This window comes from Fulmarus glacialis, unplaced genomic scaffold (genome assembly GCF_000690835.1).
Source record: "Fulmarus glacialis isolate BGI_N327 unplaced genomic scaffold, ASM69083v1 scaffold35981, whole genome shotgun sequence".
Lineage (NCBI taxonomy): Eukaryota > Metazoa > Chordata > Aves > Procellariiformes > Procellariidae > Fulmarus > Fulmarus glacialis.
The window spans coordinates 29,312-48,598 of record NW_009195281.1 but is presented as its reverse complement, the minus strand read 5'-3'; the positions used below and the strand labels follow the sequence as shown (position 1 = coordinate 48,598).

Genomic DNA, 19,287 nt, shown 5'->3' with positions numbered 1-19,287 from the left:
GCCCTGCCGCCGGGGGCCTCTTGCAGACGGCGCCTGGGCCTCAGCCCCACCTGGGGGGCGGGGGGTTTCGGGTAGGCCTCGCTCGGGCCCCTGGGTTTATCTCGGGCGGCCAGTCCCGTGCTCGCTGTCCGCAGGCCTGATAGGGCCGCCGGCTGCCTGTGGTGGTGTCCGATGGGAAGCAGCCGTGCAAAGCTCGACTTGGTCCTGGTCTCTACGGCGCGCAACCCCTTACGGGGCCGGCCTGCCTGCTTGCCTGGGGCTAACGGTAGTTTTAGATAGGTGGTGGGTTCTCTTCAGGCTTCCGGTTCTCCAGTTGCCTAGATTTGGATGTGCAATCTTTAATTCTTTTTTTTTTTCTTCTGTCTTTTCTAGTAGGTTTCCCAAGTGCAACTGATCAGTGCTTCCTTCATTCTTGCTCTTACGGTTCAGGAAAGAAAAAAAACCAGCTGGTTACTTATTTAGGTGCAAATGCCCTATTGAGTGTGAATTCTAATCAGGATAGAGGCAAGCAGGGAGAGCTTGGGGACTGATATGTTGCTACCATTGAGAAGAGTGCAGAAACCAACCCAATCTCTTAAATAGAAGGATAGACAATATAGTTATTTGGAGCGGAAATGTATACTTTAAAGGTTCAGAAAAGTATGTTTCAAAGCCAATGTTGTGTTTCCGTATTCACGTTGTAGATTGTGAAACTGCAGCATATTTTCTTGTAATAAAGTGTTCATAATAATGAGGTGGATAAACTTTCTAGTGAGCGCTGTGTTCACATCTGATGCCAAAGGAAATGAGGGTTATGACTGCTGATAATTTTCTTCCTTAAACAATGGTGGTTTGGAAAACTTGATCTGATCAAATTATGCAGGAGTTTTCATAGTAGGTATGGCAACTATGCTTGTATGAGGGGTGGAGGAGAGAGAGGATACTTCCCCCTCCTGGAAATAGTTCAAGTTAAGTTGTTGTTGTTGTTGTTATTATTATTATTTAATAATCTTGGGTTACAAAAAGAAAAATACAGAACAGGCATGTTACAAGTCTTTGGTTCTTACCAGGGAAGTGACAAGCAGTTGTACAGTTGAACTGGGCTAGTATTTTGTAACTCTTGTTACCCTCAAAGTTTGTGATAGCAGCTCTGCTACCAGTCACAGAAATTGAAACTGCCATAATTGAATCAAAATGCTTTTCTGACTGGGTACTGTAAAAGTTAACAATGGAATCTGAACTACCTCGCCATGCCTTATTTTTTTTATTGACCAGTAAAGCTGAGAAAATGCAGTCTGGTGTGCTCCAGCTTTCATGACACTTAATCAGGCTAGTTCTTTTGTCTTTCTCACTTTAGGGGTTTTTAAACTGAGACCTATGTGCTGATATAAAATGCAGGTAATACATATACTACGTGAAACTTAAAACATCAGTAAGTTGACAGATTGCTTCAGAAATTACTCCATGAAATAATACTGAACCATAATCTAAACATTAACTTTTTTGTGTATCAAACATAAACTAGAATTTAGACTCTCCACTGTAGATATCATCACTAGTTCACTTTGTCAACCTCTGGAGGTCTATTATTGTGAGGAAGCTAAAGCTTTATGTTCTAGGATATTAGTCTGCTTTTTTGATAACTGGCAGCAGCTGGTTTCCCTAAAGCAGTGCTTCCAGCTTTTTGTGGAGAGGGACAAAGGCTTCCCCCCCACACCGTAGTGAAAGATTGCCTTTTTATAATAGAACTGACATCATCTTTGCTATCAGATCTCTGTTACTTGGGACCATGCCCATTAGGATAGTAATGCTCAACCTGTGCATCATCAGCTGTATGTTTTTTGCTAAACGTGTTGGTTTTTGAATCGTGCTGACGTGGTTTCCCTGTATGGATGCATGTTGGGGAATATTTTCTTGCAACTGTTTTGTGGCTGGAAAGAAAAAAAAGCTAGTAGGTGGTTTGCAGGCCTTAAAAGATCTGAGAAGAGTTAGGTGGAAAAGTCTTCTACAGCTGGCTGAGACCTTTTCAGAAGGACTTCAGTCAGAGTAGCCAGATATCCACAATTCTCTTGGTAATTTTATGCCTCATAGCTGGAGTATAGCAAGAGAAGTACAAAACATACCAACAAAGCCATGGCCAAGTTTTGTTTAACAGAAGAAGCAGTTGAGGACACTGGCTTTGCTGACATTGCAGGCTCGGACTGTGAGCCTTTTGTACTTTGATGAGATACTGATGTGAAATAGTGCTTCAGCTTTGACGGCAGCAAAAAGCACTGGCTGAGGGCTCACTATCAAATCTTAAGTATGTCTTGACTACTTGGTTGACATTGAATGATGTGGCTGTCTCAGAAGGCTTCTGATGTCTTGAAATTAAGGTCTGGGTTTTTTCCTTTGCTGTAGTTTGGATGCAGTGTTCCTTATAGTTTTTCTACTTATAGCAGAAGCCTAAAAATGCATGGAATTGTTATCTAGTCCAGATTTTTGTCCAGCAGTTGAGATTCCATTAAAACTCTCACTAAGCTTCTGATTTTATTAGAAGCTCTCCTGTTTTTAAGTTTCTATCCACTGAATCCTGTTATACTTTGGTCTGTTTCATTGAAGAGCCCTTTACATACATACGGTTAAGATTTTTTTTAAAATGGATGGACTGTTCAAGTCATCCTTTCAAACAGCCATGATTGAAAACTTCAGTTTCTTGAACATTTAATCGAAAAGTTTTCAAAACTTTTTATTTTTCTCATGTTGTCTTCTTTAAACCTTCCACAATTTATCTTATTGGTATCCTATTAGTCTTTGGTATGTCTAATGCATTTTAGCTAAGAGCAAGAAAAGGTTATATCGCACGTTTAACTGTCTGTGCCTCCAAGAATCACTTTGCTTACAGTGAACTCTTAATTTTAAAATTTACTTGCTAAGTTCTTTTCCAAAATGCTTCTTCCTGGGATAACCCTCTGTCCTGCGAGTATACCCTTTGTTTCAACACTTCACTTTTAGTTGTATTAAATACCACCTCTGTTTGTGCCCGAATGAGTAAGTGTCCTACAATGCTTTGCTTGGGTATTAATTATAATTAATTACCTTTTCCTTTATTGCCCGCAAACTCTAAGAGAAATAAAGTAAACAGTTAGCTGCTCACTATTAAAAATATTATGTAACCAGAATCTAAAAGAAGCTGTCTTGGAGTGATTTCCCCATCTGTAATCATGTCTCGTGACTTAGAGTCTAATGATTAATACCTTTAGTGTGTGCTGTGTTGGTTTTATATCCTTATGAGAGACAGTTTTTACTGTTTCATTTATTGCAACATTTAATTTCATGTTTGTTTGTATCAAGATTCCTGGTAGTATATTGGTAAATAGAAGGGCATAGTAAGAGTTAAAGTAATGTTAGCAAATCTTAATATTCAGCATTTAAATTGGCATGCCAAGATAATGTTGTAAACAGGTTTTGATTAACTTATCAAACACTTTGTGCAGTTACGAAAAATATACAGCTTTGAGCATGACAAAGCAAGATTATATGCAATCCAGTGTATACAACTGTTCTACATCACTTCTTGGTTCTTAATGTTTCATGATTTAAAAAAAAAATCAATTTCCTGACCTTCCTTCACTGCAATACCTTGTCACTGTCAACTCGTTTCTCATCCCACTCTTGTCTTCCAAAGTGTCATGAAGATTTCTGCTTTCCAGTTTGCCAAGAGGAATGGATTAGGTAGAAGTAGTAGTTCCTTCTGCAAAAATTTCTGTCATAGTTCATTTTTCATGAGGGGAAAATTAGCTTTCTTTCACATTGCAAATCCAGTTAAGAACCGCAATTTCTGATGTTAAATACTTTGAAAAATTTTGTAGTAAACAGCTGTAATTTTTTCCCATCATTTGTATAAAAAGAATCTGATGCTGTTAGACTTTCTTTGGAATTGAGTGCTGTAAACTTAATTGTGTCTCTATTTAAAAGATGGCACTGACACTTTTCAGTACATCCTTTACAAGGGTATGGTTAGAGTGAAATGTTGCAGGAGGGACATCATATATGTTGTGTCTGGAGAATTCTGTTAAGGGTAGCCTTATCTTAAGAACACAACAGGCTGAGAGTTTACAGATAAGTACAGAAGGTAAGACTGGAGGGAAAGAAATGCTTCCTGTAAGGTGTGTGTCTTCTCTGTGTTTTTGATGTTTGTCAGCTCTTTGGTGTCTGTGTAATGGAGCTGTCTCAAGCCCCAGGATTCACCTTTTCAGAGTGTTTCTGGATAAAGAAACTAAGTTCCTACCAGAAGCAGTAAAACTAAAAACGTGTATACATGCATATTGGCGAGAGATTGTTTCCATACTTCTGATTAAAGGGAGTAGTGCCCTTGCCACCAGGATGAAGGGGTTGTTCTAAGCCCACAGTCCATGTTCACGGAGAGCAGGGGCCAGTAAAGTGGTTTTGTGCAGGAAGATGCATCATTCTGTCTCCTGTGCCTCTGCACTGTGTGTCTGTCAGCTCTCTTTTTTTTTTTTTTTCTTTCCCCCTTTTTTAATAACCTGAATATATTCCTTAAAACTTGAACAACTGTGTGTTTGATAAAAGGTCTGTGTAAATCCCTACTTCCCAGTTAAACCGTTCAGGTTCCAGTCACCTGAGGTTTGAGGGGCCTGATACTAGGATGTTGTAGTGGCATCATCGTTAATGACATAGAGATGTTAAATGCAGTACATAGCAGAGTAGCTTTCTTTCATTTAATCAAAAACCTGGCCAGCATTGCTTGCTTTATTATGGAATAAACTAGTGGCCAGAGCACTTCTCACTAAAGCAAGATACGGGATCTAGGTCCTCCTCAAGTACGGAGCTGTCTTCCAGGAATCTCCTGACTACTGAACTACAGGCTCTCCTGGCAGTGCTGGTTGTCTGCCGCTTTAGTTGAAATTGGGTCATTGATTCTTGCACTTTTTTTCACAGGGTTAAAAAGGAAGCAACCGAAAGAGAGAGTGAGGCTGTCTGGTCTTGTGCCTAAGAAGTCAGGTTTAGACCCCTCTTTCTAGGCAGTTCCCATCTTAGCATGTAGACTTTGTGGATCGCTCTCCCAAAAACACTTACTTTCCATGCAAGTTGTAATTTAAAATTGACCCACATCTTTCCTTTCATGTAAATCTGGAGCAGTAAAGTTAAAATTATGTCACCTTGAATTCCCAGTGATAAATGTTATTAGAAAGCTTCTGCTTTCAAACTGCATCTCAAAATGGCTTTGTCTAATTTGTAGCTTTTTCAGTCCCTCATAAAAGACTCAACACTGAACAAACGTGCCAGGATTCGGATGGAAAATTTTAAACAGACAGTGGAGATTTCACTTTGATTTGGAGTGGAAAAGGTAGACAAAGTGGTAGAATAGTGCAGCTGTCAATAATTTCGTGGTCTGTCTCCCTTTGTTCCTTTAACTTACATTAAAGGAGAGATTAGTCTTTATTCTTGTCTGCAGTTTAAGAAATGCTGTCCATGAATTTCTAAGCTTCAGACAAAACTGGGTTTTATTTCCAGTGGCTGCATGGAGCCCACAGATGCAAAGAACATCTGGTATGCTTTGCATATTTGTTGCTTGCTTGGAAGTGTTTTTTGCCTACTTGAAGAAACCAAAGCTGGTTTAAAACTGAATCTTGTTAACCTGTGTGGCTTCTTCAGAGAACTTGTATGGGCCTTGTGAGAATGAGTACAATTCTTAGATTACAAATCGCCTCATTAGATACAAAGTCCACATGTGGCTATCTGTTGTGGCAGTTGGAGCAATCCAAAGTTCAGTGTACATTGTTCATCTTCGTTACTAGTCTTGGAGCAATAGTCTGGATGTTCTGCAAAGCTAGTATAGAACTGAAATGGTCAGATAGCCTCTTTGGTAAACCAAGAATGTCTACTCAAAACTTGAACACCAGCGTAGGTTTTGCTGGGGAAGCTATTGGCCAAACTGGCTGAAAGTTGAAACACCTGCTGTTCCAAGATCCAGTTTAGCCTATTTTGGAGCAAGTGACTAGAAGTGCTTCGAAATAAAAACTTCAGCTTGGACAGCTTCATATCTTAAATTTTTAAATACAGTACTTTAATGTTAAATTTATTTTTCCTCACCTGCTGTTGTTGTAGGGTGTCTGCAAAGAGAAATTAAATCTTCATTTGAGAACCAAAACAGGGCTAGGAGATGCAGAAATGCTGAGTGCAGGAATGGGAAAGGTATTTTTACTGGCTGAAGAGACTTTGATTTTGCCAATTCTGAAGCTACCCAGTTCATTTGCGAATACAGATGAATGTCAGGCTGGAACAAGATGTCAAATTCACCAAGGCGGCCAGACTTTTTAACTGGATTCTGAAAGAAAATGAGGATCTGCAGGTGGTGGGTAGCAACATTTTGCATGCATTGTAGCTTAGAGAAGGGCACACTTCATACAAGGTAGAGTTGTAAGGTAAATGAGGACTTCATACAGGGGAAAAAGGCAGTGTATGAATGTGGTATAGATGTGGAGATACGTAGGCAAATATGGAGTCATGATAACTGGTCTCAGCGCTAAAATAAACAAAGGCTCTAAAACAAAGTGTTTTAATATGTGAAAGCAATGGTGGGAAGAAAAGCGTTCTTCAAGGAACAAAGTTTTCCTTCATGTAAGGCTCGTAGCTACGTGTAGCCGAGTAACGTAGCAGGCGTGTTTTAATGGGTTTTGACACTTCCCTGAGTTTCCTTTTGTTGTTGTGAGATGCCAAATAGGAGTGGAAGGAGAACTTTTTTAAGAAATATTTGACTATGAAATAGCTAATTTGGCAGTCCAGCAAAAGAAAACCACTGAAATTTTGTGATAGGGTCTCGAAAAATCAGTTTGGTATACATACCTATGCTAATAGCATCTCTTTTTGCAGTCTCTTCAGTATGTATATCATGTCATGGTGCAATCAATTATTCAGAACAGGAGCCAGTCTAAATAGGTAGGCAGACAAAAGGAAAGAGAAGAAGGACTATGGGTAGGGCTTGCAGAGTAAATTGCATCTGGTCACGAAGGAACTCTAGTGTAATCCTAGACATACTCCCACAACGTCTGTACCTCAGAATCATGTTCTTGAAGCATATTTTCTCCCTAGGGTTCTCGATGCTGGCACCTTCCTGGATGCTTCTCCAAGTGCAATGAAATCTGATATGCAAAATACTTTTTTAAGATTGTTGCACCAGTATTTATGTAAAAGTGAATAATAGACTAGGGCTTATAACAAAATCCCAGGCCTGTATATTCTATATTAATATAAAATACTGTACTTAATCTCTGTGTAAAAGTAGCTGAATGGAAGCTTTAAATCTTGAAGTAGATTTCTCATACTGAGATCTCTGAACTTCTGCTTTAGCAACCCTGCAACTAAGGTGAAGCCAGGCTTGCACTTTTTTTTTAAATAATCATAATTCAATGTTTACCTTCTAGTAAAGGATTAAAAAATGGGACACATTTCTAAGCTGCATTTGCAGAGCTGGAAATTGAGATGCTGTCTGCCTAGTCCAAAGGCTGGTTTTTACTAGTTAGCATTCTGTTGAGTGCTTGGACCTGGCTTGATGGTTTCTCTGTGACTCCTGAATACTTCTGTAGTAAACGTGCTGGAATGTTAACATTTAAATTCAATTTTAGAAAAGGAAAAAAAAAAAAAATTGGTATAATAGCATCTGACGTTACAATATATTTGCAGAAATTTTGCATCCATTAATCTTAATGCAAACTGATACATTCTAAAAGCATTCATGCTTTCAACTAAGTATATTATTGAGATGTAAGGGTGTTCAGGGCTTGATACTGATAAATATATTGTAACTCTCTTTTTAATAGAAATAATTGGTGCACCAAGAGATGGCATCTCAGCAGGTGCTGTAAAACTCCATAAACCCCAGGGTAGAAGGGAAGGGGAACAGTGTGCTTCTCTAACTCTGGTTAGCCAGAATTTTGAAAACGCATTATGCAAATAGCTATCAGGGTTTATGGAAATATGTTTTCAACACTTCAGAGAAAGGGAAGACTGGGGACAAAATACTGTTGGTGGGGAGGTTGAGTAGCAATTTATAATTGCTCTTAAGGATTTACTGATTGTGAGCGGTCTTTGTAAGAGCTGTTCATAGCTCCTGTGTTCTTCATTCAGAACATCAAAAACTAGATCACTTGAATGATAGCTATTTTGGAGTGAAGCAAGACTTTTTGTTTGAAGAAGCTGTATGTTATGTTGCAAATGATGGCCACCACTACCTCTTGCACTGTTTCATGGGAAGTAACTGAGCATGCAAAATGCGTAGATTAAATATCTTGGTATAGGATTGATTTCGGTCTCTGAATCCTGTTTTTCAAATAAACATCTAATTCAGGATACAAATAGGAAAAATAGAGTTCACAAGCCCTCTTGACTATGTTTCTCTTAAGTAGCATAAATGTAGTCCCTGATCCCAGAGGTAGTTATTGTAAATGCTGTTCCTCGAGCTAAATATCTGGAAGGACGAGCTAGAGATGCTGTTAATCATTATGGTTGTCTCTTACGGCCAGATTTGTACAGGGCAAGCTTCCAGTTGATAGTTCTTTCTCTGATGTGTACTTCTTGTGAAATTTTGCATTCAAATCAGTTGGTTTATTTCCAGAGAGACAGGGGAATTGTCTTTGGCATGCAAGACACCCTTCTGTTCTCAGGTTTGACTGTAAGCAACTTACAATGCCAAGCACCCTGGGGTGGAGAGATGACACCAGTTCTGGTGAGGACGTAGTTTCTTCTAATCCATATGGTACACAGGTTCCCTGCCTCAGGAGTTCTTCCTGCTGCATTCAGCCTCTGTCTCAACCCTGAAGTCAATGCCTGGAAAGAGCAGCTAGGTGTGGTGGCTGGAGCAACCGGCCTCTCTGAATGATTTCCTGTGGCTTGTCCTGGTGCAGAAGAGGTCTGAGGTGCTACAGCAAGCAATAGAGGGGGTGCAGGACAGGGTGTTGCCACTTGCTTGTGTTCATTCTTGCCCATGGGTGCTGCCTTTTCTTCAGGCTGACGGCCACTGTCGTCTTCTGAGAGGTAAGCCAGAGAAGGGTTTTGGCCTATTTATCTTCAAGTAGTGACAACTCTTTATAAAGCCTTGGGCATTTCTCTGTTGCTTAGCTGCTGCAGTTAGTGCGGAAAATTTTAAAGTGGTTGTTTTGTTTTGGTTTGTTTTTAATTGAGCTGAATTAAGGTATTTGTTTTTAGGTCAAGAAAATGTAGGATAACAATATGCTTGAAGTTCTTTAGATTAATTAAAATTTGGGAAAGCCAGTTATCAACCTTGTCCTGAAAGTTGTTAGTTTGCAAATCATCCAGTTCTCTTCGTAATAATATTTATTTGACAGTCATTGCTCAAAATTTTATTAGCATGTTTGTGCTACTTTGCATCAGTCAAAAAGCACAAAGGAAATAGTTGCTTACATTCTTAACATGAAGATTTGTGCAGTTTTCAAAAACAATACAGGATAGGTGTATGGGTGATCTGCTGCCCAAAATAAATGAGGTTATTTCCACAGAAGTAAGAAATGTGTCAAAAGACACACTGTCTGTCAAGTATGTAGAAAGTTGCGGTGGTTCTATAAGTGAAGTGAAATTATTCATTAGCACTCTTAAGTTCTATTTCTTGATAAAATCAAATGGATTTCTAATTAAGATGTCTATACAATTTGCTTCTATTCATGCCTGACTTGTAAATATTCTATGTTTTGCTTAATAGAAGTGCATTTCTTTTGAATTCCAGCCTCCAGTCCCGTTGGAATTTACATCAACTGACTTGCATCAAATGACAGGGATTTTTCCAGATATCCCTTCAAAGCTATTTTCCTGGTTCTGCTTCTCTCAGCAGACTTTATCTCCTAGTGATATTTAAGATGGAATTGCAGTGCTGTTGAATGTTGAACAGCCATGGCATTGAAACTACTGCTGTTCCCATCATTGCAGAAGTTTAATGTATGGCTTTGGCAGACTATATAAAGAACTGAGATTGGTCACCATAAACAAAGACTTGAAGGTATCGATTTTGTCTTTTTGTTTTCAGAGGGTCCATATGGAATATTTGCTGGCAGAGATGCCTCCAGGGGACTAGCAACTTTCTGTCTAGATAAAGATGCACTCAGAGATGAATATGATGACCTATCGGACTTAAATGCTGTACAGATGGAAAGTGTAAGAGAGTGGGAAATGCAATTTAAAGGTAAATTCTCAAATGAGCAGCACATCTTTAGCTTAAGGAAATGCTTTTAATAAAAATGACTGATTTGGGCTTGGGGCAGCTTTTAAAGAGGTGTTGACAGTAACATTAATAATGCAATGTAACTTTCTTGGGAAAAGACCAGGGATTTCAGGCCTTTCTTCCATAGAGAGGATTCCACTATATCCCACTATAGTTTTTTCAACCTTTTAGTTTTATACAAGAAAGCTGTTCTCTTCTCAGCTCTTCAGCGCAGAGTTTCACTCTCGAATCTCAGTCTAGCTTAGCCGATGGAATCCCTGCTCGCAGGTTGTTGGCTTTGGATGCCATGGAATTATGATTAGGAGTAAGAGTTGTTTTGGCATGAAGGGTTGGACAAGTTTGTCTTGAAATAGTTTCTCAAAAATGTGGAAGTATGCCTCTGAAGGGAGGGGGAGTCATTTTTCACATTAATTGAAATCAAAACAGGCTGAGGGAATTTGTGCCAGTTTTAATAGCAGCATTTTCAGCCATTGTGTGATAAAGCTTGCCTGATTAGATATGGCAGAATTGAAACAAAGTACTCGGAGTAGAGAAAGTAATGAGCAGCAGTGGTAGCAAGATTGTTTTAGGAGGCTGAGCTTGCTGACAAATTGCCATCAATTTCAGTGATTCAGGTTCAGAACCTTGGTGTGTAGGAGAAAAAGTGAATTTGCAGCCGTGCAGGCTAACTAGCAAATGCAGCTGTATTTGATTGTAATGGAATCATAAATCTTTTTCAGAAAAATACGACTACGTAGGTAGACTCCTAAAACCAGGGGAAGAACCATCAGAATACACAGATGAGGAAGATACCAAGGATCACACTAAACAGGAATGAACTTTGTAAACAACCAAAGTCAGGGGCCTTCGGAACTGCAACCTCTTATTCCCCATCACAGAATGTCCTGCATCTTTGGGTACAGTTCATCTGCTGCGAAAAACATTCAACAGGTTTTGTACAAGGAAAATAATATACTCACAAACGAAGATTGGAATACTAGACATTATTTGTGCTGCCAAACTTTTTGTTGCAGTTTATTTGTAATGTCTGGTTAGGCTTTGTTAGTGAAGAGGGGCCAGGGATTTAAAGGCAGAAACGCTATTCCTTTTTATCAGTAAGCTGAAGCCTTCAAATAGTATATATTACAAGCTCTCTGAAAGACGTGAGTCTCCAAGCTCAGTGGAAGGTTTGAATCTTGTTTCATGTGTGTCTTCTCCTTCAGCATTAAAGAAAGACGTACTCATGTACATCAGTAGCAGTAGGTTAGACTACTGAAACTGGTGTTAAAATGTGAATTTCCAATTTTGTTTTGTATGTGGGCCTTAGTAGCCCTGGCAGAATACTTCAGTTCTCTAAGAGAAGTCCATGTAGATTAGGATGGGGATAAAATTCATCCTTTTCTCAAAAGGATTGGGTAAAACTGTTTCCTCTGCAACAACTATTGTCTGAAGCCTGCCTCTTCCCCTTTTCCCATCCTCTAAATCAAATCAAATCAAATATTAATTGTGCCTTATTTCGCTTACATAGACTTGAATTGTTTTAAGGGACAGCCCCAAAATTGTGGTTTCATAGTCACTACAAGCAGCATTGAGACTGAAGTTAGAATGTTCTGTTGACTGGAAAACCTTGATGTCATTCTGTGTATAGAATGTAAAAGAGGAATACTCAGTGTTACTGCCATATGTTAATACTACATATACTTAAATTAGCATTGTGATGGCCAAATGCATACTCCCATGCTTCTTTTTAAGTAATTACAAACACACAAAAAAGTCACCCTTCCTCCTCTTCCAGAAGCTGCCTAACTTTTGGGAGCATAGCCTTCACACCCCTGTAGAGGGAAGGGGCGTGCGCGCGTGTGTATGTGTGCGTGTCTGTCTGAATGCAAGACTTGGGAGGGATTGTTTCTGCAGATATTGTAAATACGAGTACCATTTTAATAAAGCATGTACAATACCAAATGTGCTGTCAGACTTTATGTAGAAGCTGTTGAGCAGAGCTGGAATATGATGGAATACCAAGTAAGGGGAAGGAGTCTTGGATATGAAACATCCACCGCTATTAATACTGTTCCTTGTCCTCACAGTGTTCTATTTCCTTTCAAGTCCCAGCTTTTGAAGAATCTTGAAGACTTACTCAGGTAAGCTGTATTTAAGAGAGTAAACCTATGCTAATGCACTTACGGTGGAAAAAAATCAGTGAAGTAAATAAAGGAGAAGCATTTTAGGAAATCGTGTAATGTACAGTAAAAGGAGTATGTCTCATGGCACTAACGTGACAAGAACACCGGAGGTCTATACATGGATATCACTCAACATACTGTAGAAATTTCACCATCTGTTCTGCTAAATTCGTAACAGTGACACTATTAAGTTCATGACTTGCAGCTTTATGGCTTACATCTGTACCTCTGCAGATTTCACCTGTGATAAGTCTACAGCAACAGGTTTCTATATATACATTCTGTTGAACTGTAAACTGTGAAATTCCAGGGACTACTTCCTTTTTATTCTGTTTGACTGAAAGAGGTTTATATTGGTGTAAATGAAACAAATAAACAAAAATCCTCTGTTGAATTACGTGTAACTCCCATGTCCTAGAAGGCGGGTTGAATTCTCTTCCTTGCATATCCAAGCTCGGAATAGAATTGTTTTATCACAGAAGAAGTAAGAGAACTGGAGCCATCTCTCCATAGAAGTTAGGTTACGCTTGCAGGTTCTTGTACAGGCTGAACAATCCAGTTAGATGTGCGGCGGGTCAGCTACTGACTGTAATTCACTAAAGCGCTGGTTTCTGCTTAGGTCACATCCTTATAAGCTGAGCATTGGTGCAGTGTCTAGACTTCGGTTTGCACCTTAATACTGTAATAAGTGTCTGCTAATCATCTAACGCTGCTGAAATGCTGGGCATGCTAGTGTAACTAACCACAAAAATACGTGTTTTAGATGGAACAATGAAAGCTACGACGGGATAAAGAAAAGCTTTCTTGCATAGGACAGGAGCTAGGAGTATTTAAGCACCAGTTCTTTATCTGGATGCTTCACTAGGGAATTTTTTTTCTTTTAACTAAATCTCGCTATAAAAGGTTTTACACTACACTTCATTTACAGTATTGCCTTTCACTTTTAGCTTTTGTGCCAGCTGTTGCACCTCATCATGGCACCAAGATGGGTATAGCCGTGGAGCAGGAGGAGAAGGCTGACCCAACTAACAGATAGGACAACCAGATAAAGTGTTTTTTTTTCCCAGGCTTCCATGTAAAAGTACACGTACTATGTGTTACAGCTGTACTACTACTGTACAGTCATGGGTGGAGGTTCTTAATGCTTGCCGTGAGTTACTCTGCTCTTTGCTTCTTACAGCTATTAGTATTGCTACATCTGGCATAGCGTTAGCTGTTTATCATGCTTGTATCTGATGTAGAAACTTTTCCTACTGGAGAAAGAAGGGTAGTTTTGCATATGCCGTGACTTCCTAACCCAAGTGCAGCCTTTTCCTTTCCCTTGCTGTAAGAAATGCAGTGAAGCTTAATCACAGTGAAGCTAGATGAAGTTTTGTTGCTGTTTTTTAAATTGTTTTAAAAGAACAATGCTCAAATTTTTACTTTCATGATTTAGGATTGGTTGAACAGTAAAGGATGAGTTTTGCTTTGAAGCAACTTAATGGTAACTGTGAAGAACACAACGTCACCCTATGGCAGCAGTATGTTGCATAGTCTTAATCCTGTACTTCGATGTCTAGTGGCTCTAAATTAGCCTCATTCATCCTACATACAAAGTCACTAGTGATTTAAAACTGACAACCTAAAAAAGTGCTTTAAAGCACACTGTAGCTTACATCTTTATAAAAAAGTTGACACATACAAAGAGTAATTTAGAATAACATCAGATCCATCAAAACTTCAGTGCAGTTAATATAATAATTTAGGGAGGCCATCCTTGTAACATTTGTGTCAATCACTTGGTCAAAATTCACTATTAACTAAAATGACAGGCAGGTTGATACTGACAATGTGTTAAATTTTGTTTAAGCAACATAAGGGACTTGAAGGGAATATTTCTCATCATCTTTAGAAACAAAATCCATTTCCAGTTTAATACATGACTTGTTTTCCTAGTCTAAACTTAGTGTTAAACTAGTTTGAGTAGTCATTTGTTTTGACATTTCTGCCTCATTTGTACACTGCTTCCTAAAAATGCTTTATTGTCGCAGGAGATCTATTTTTAAACCTTCTTGGTTGAAAAAAAACAATGTACCATGTTGTTACTTGATCTGAACATCTTGAATTTCCACTAAGGACTACAGAATTACCCTTTCATGTGCTTGTACTTGTTTGTGTCTTTTTTTTGAGCTAGATCTATTTTTCCTTGGCTAAGGTTTAATTTTTCTGTCCTTCAGAGTGAGTCAGACACAGCATGTAAAAGCAATTTGGCACTCTGCTTCTGATCTTGTTTCACTTTAAATATCTTAGTGCTAATCTATTTTCTAACTTTTTTTTTTTTTCTTCCTGCAAAATCAGGTTGATTTTACTAGCTTCACTGTAAAGGTCAAGGAATAGTTAAACCTTACTTACACTTTGTTTGAGTCTCTTTGATAATTGTTTTCTCTACAATAAAAGTTTGTGGGGTTTTATTTCCTCCAGGAAATACACACATTGTTGTGTAGAATAGTACAAAATATTGATCAAGACCTAGTAGTTTGAACATAATGGTCTTCCTGGCTCTGCTTTGGGGTTGGTTTTATTTTCTTCAGGACAAAGCTGTGTAGTTTTTCATGAAGTATAACTTGCTAATTCAGCAGCTCACTACTGAAGTGTTTCTGGAGTTCATTTATTAAGCTCAGAGCGTGTTTGTGATGAAGTCCTGTGGCCATAGAGGCCTTTTCTTGCGGTCTTGGTTCTCTCCCGTTTTAATGCTGCAGACTGAAGGGTAGGCTGCCGGGAAAATCCCTGCCATCGCTGTCGCCTGACTGCTCTTTCAGGCATGAATGGAATGATGCAATCAGCTATAGATTTGGCTATTTACTCCTTTTCCTACTTAACACCAGTAATAACTCTGGCCTTGAAGGCTTACTTAAATATGGAAACCAAATAAATAATTAAGTATGAATGTTACTGGCACATCCTTCCACTGGCTTCTAATTTATGGTTAAAGGTGAACGTTTACTAACAGGTGTTTACAGATTGGGTTTTAAGCTTGCTTTTGAGAGAACATGCGTGCCAAGGTTGGTTCAAATGCAGGTGAAGGGTTGTTTACCTGAAAGCTTAAAAAAACCAACCACAAACAAAAAACCCCAAACAAACCCTTTGTGTTTTTTTTCCTGTACCAGAAGGCAGCAACTTTAATGTGTTTCATAGAGGTCTAGTCTGGCACTGCAGCCTTCCTGCAAAATTCATGAACAAATCAACTTGTCCCCATTCTGGTTACAAAGTTTACTTGGTTGGGGTTGATTTGGGTTTTTTTTTTTTTGTGATGATCATATTTTACAGACCTGTCACACTTTCTAGGTAACTGGGCAAAGCCTACAAGCGTACACTCTGTAAGCATTTAAAAATAAAGCCTTTTGAGGGTGTGAAGTTCCGGGGGCAGGTCGGGGTTTGTCACTTGACCACAAGCATTCAATTACTGTTTGTATAAAAACTCCCTTTCTCTTGACTGACTCCGGCCCCCATTTCACAGGAGTGAAATCACGGTCCTTTGCTTTTACATATTTGAAGGCATGATTTTTTTTGGTTTTTGGTTTTTGTTTTTTTTTACTAGAAAGAAACCTCAACTAATCAGCTTTGAAGGTACTAACCAAGGCACTACCTTAGAACTGGTAACAGAGATGATTGAATTTCTTTAAAATGTTATAATGTTGCCATTTAAGTCATACGCTGGAGTTTCTTGTTACTTAGGTCATACAAGAATAGTACCTTAGCCAAGTTAAAAGCTGTAAGTCCATTAAGGGGTTAGTTTTTGGGGTTGGTCTGCTGCATTTTCATAGTGGAATTTGTGGAAATGTAAGCTGCAAAGGGAATTGCATTCCTCTGCCCAAAAAAAAAAAAAAACAAAAAAACCCCAACAAAACATCTCGGCTGAAGACAGCAGAGAAGAAAGCTTTTAAGATTACGGGTAAAGCCTAGCGAAGCTGTGGGATTTGGCAGTAAAAGAACATCGGCTAACGCTTAGGCTCTTCCTCCATCTGGAACTGAGGGAGTGTAGTTTGTCACCTCGGTACCGCAGCGATGCCTGAAGCAAAGTCTGCAGGGTAGAGGCTGCTATGAATACAAACTGGTTTCTGTTCATTCTAATGCTTTATCTCCCACAGAAACCCAAATCCCTGTTAAACTCCGGGAGCATCAGTCACACAGACAGGCTACTGCTGCTCATTATAGGAAAACACTACCTGGCCTCCATCAGGAACAAGAGACAATTTAGTCTTCCCTTCCTTCCCTTTTAAAAAGCCTTCAGAATCCAGTATTTTGAGCATCACAAAAGAAAAATCTTACTGAGTTTAGGCAGGGTAGTGTTTTGAAATATTTGTAGAGTCATTTCTCAACAGAAGAAATGAAGACAAACATAAACAAAATTCTTTAATAGGCACATGGGAGAATTTTTAGACAAGGAAAGGTCTAAGACTTGCTAAGTGTTTAGTAATAGATTACTGTTAGAATACAGCCAGTCTTAAGAAATACAAATTGAAGGCTGGCTTAAATGGACCTAAAAGGCATCCATCAGGAAGGATGTTGGACACGTACGTGCGTGTTCAAAGACAAATTTATGGTTCTGCAACACGTATGCCAGTTATTGAAAGGTGATTAACCACTTTAAGCCATATAGAGAAACCAGCTGCTTAGCCACCAAAGTCTTTGGGGTTTATTCCAAAATTTAATGCTTGTGTTGTCAGGTCGGTGTGCAAACCATTTTTTCCACCTATCTGCAAGGGGAGAGAGGGAAGATCCAAGCCTGTGGGAGGTGAAAGGGGACATCTCTGAAAGGTAGCCAAAGCTGTGGGTGGACTTAGGTGGTTTTTTGTTCACCTAAATAAAGGGACACTGTCTAAGCAACTAGCCCTATAGAGGCCAACAGGACAGACAGCAGGTAAAGTAGTCACTGTCTTTGCTTTCAGACGTTTATCATTCACCTGTCATACTTTTCTTTGACAAATACCCAGTCTTACGAAAAAAATAAATCAATATCGAACTTGAAGAAAGCTGGCTCACATTCCAAGAACCACTTCAGCCTTTAACGGACTAGGTTTCCCCGATCCCTTAAGTGCACCAGAGGCAACAGGAATTCACATGCACATCTACAGCCTTACACTCTTTTACTCTTTCAAGTCGTTTTTCTTCACACTTTGGGGAAAAAAAAAGTTGATATACAACACTATTAGAGTTTTTCGTTGTTGTTGTTTTTATAAAATTTGTCAAGATATCACAAAATTACACACACTGAAAGCTTAATCTGCACATTTTTCAATGAAAAAGTGAAAGGAAATATCTTAAATCTATTACTTGTATATACAATTTCAATCCAAATTTACATTCGCATCATTTTCTTGGATAGCAAAAGGCATGGATCAAACACAGGATTGAGATGTGTCACTTCAGCATATTTATAGGAGACTACTTAAAATACTGGTATGTGTTCATTTAAATTCATTTAGAACAGGCCACTTACAAAATTGAGCCTTTTGTATTGAAATTGTATCAACTGTTGGGAAGGCCACTGCTAACACATACTCCTTTACAACGCAAACATTCATAATTTGTTTCATTGAGATTCCCAAGACAATGACTGAAAAATCAATGGACTTGTCATAACCTCTGAGATCTGACACAAGTTTAAAACCCTGTACGTGGCTGTGCGGTCAGTGAGGAGACCTTCATGGATTAAGGCATTTGTGCTAGACATAGCTTTAACTTTAAAAGTTAACTGAAGTCTTTTCTGCAGTTAACTAACAAAAAACTGAAATTCTTCTCACCTATCCTTGGAAGAAATAAGTTACCCACTCAGTTCTTTTTGAGTCTTCAAAAACAAAGTAATGAAGTTAGTAAGAAATTACAGGATATAAACTTGCATTCAGTGAAATTGTATTTAGACCTGTTTGAAATTATTTAGGCTTAGCTAGCGCAATTTAAGCAGAACTTCATTCAGATATTGCAAAATAAAGCAAAAAAAAAAATTTACAAGGAATACTTTGTTTCCCTCCAAACTTATTTTTATTACTTGAAATATGGAGAAAAAAAAATTTAAAAATTATGCCTCTCCTGTTAGAGTACTTCATAATCATAAGAGAATTCAAATGAAGACACCTCTCAAGCCGAGAATAATTTGAATAGTTTGCTATTTTAACAACCTGCACAAACTGTAGACACTGTACGTTAATTTAAGACACGATGAAATCAACAGATCCATTTTCCCCTGTATTTTTCTGTTGTTTGAGTTATTAAGAACCAGTACTGAAAGAAATACCTGCAAAACTGTCCCAGTTACATCCACTCAAACTCCATACTTAATAAAATACTATGGAGACCCTGAAAAAAATAGAAACTGTCTTTAAATAGCATCGAGAAATGCAGTTTCAGATATAGCTGTGCATTCTCGAGTGTGCTTTTGCACAAAAACATACTTTTTAATAGTTAGATTCAAGAGCAAACCAATCACATAGATCCTTCCTTTACATTTAAAATTCTACATACATCTTAATCTTTTTTGCTTTGGTAAAATACAAATAATGGGAAAATCTGGGTAAAGAAAGCACAGTAAATAACATGGGTATATCATACCTTTTTTAAGAAATATGAGCTGAAATGTAAGGCATCCCCCAAAGTATTTTTGCATATGCAAGGAATGCAGTTCTTTGTAAACAAAAGCTCGAGGAAAGCAATACTGAAGCCAAAGAATCTTCCCTAGGATCCTTCCGATGATCCCAAACCAAGAGCAACTCTCCTAGGGTAAGCGTTTTGGAACTAAATCCTGTGAAAAAGAGAATCCAATCCTTTGTCTTCCCATACTTTTAAATCACGTATTAGATTGGCTCGCCTTGAAGATCTCCAAATTAAGAGAGTGATGTCAAAGTTGATTCTCAAGGGCACAAGCTTGTCTTAAGT

At 38.5% G+C, this 19,287-nt stretch overlaps 1 protein-coding gene across 1 annotated transcript; it reads left to right on the top strand.

Annotated features, from left to right (window-relative positions):
* Window positions 1-171: 171 nt before the first annotated feature.
* PGRMC2 (progesterone receptor membrane component 2) lies at window positions 172-12,154 on the top strand. The gene is made up of 3 exons (XM_009588057.1): window positions 172-265; window positions 10,019-10,174; window positions 10,933-12,154. Exons 1-3 carry the CDS (start codon window positions 172-174, stop codon window positions 11,028-11,030), a joined length of 348 nt encoding a protein of 115 aa, XP_009586352.1. The 3' UTR covers window positions 11,031-12,154.
* The last annotated feature ends 7,133 nt before the right edge of the window (window positions 12,155-19,287 follow it).

Coding starts and splice junctions, on each gene's coding strand:
- PGRMC2 (XM_009588057.1), top strand. CDS start 172: ATGGGAAGCAGCCGTGCAAAGCTCGACTTGGTCCTGGTCTCTACGGCG. Junction 266..10,018: donor CTGCTTGCCTGGGGCTAACG/GTAGTTTTAGAT, acceptor TTTTGTTTTCAG/AGGGTCCATATGGAATATTT. Junction 10,175..10,932: donor GTGGGAAATGCAATTTAAAG/GTAAATTCTCAA, acceptor AATCTTTTTCAG/AAAAATACGACTACGTAGGT.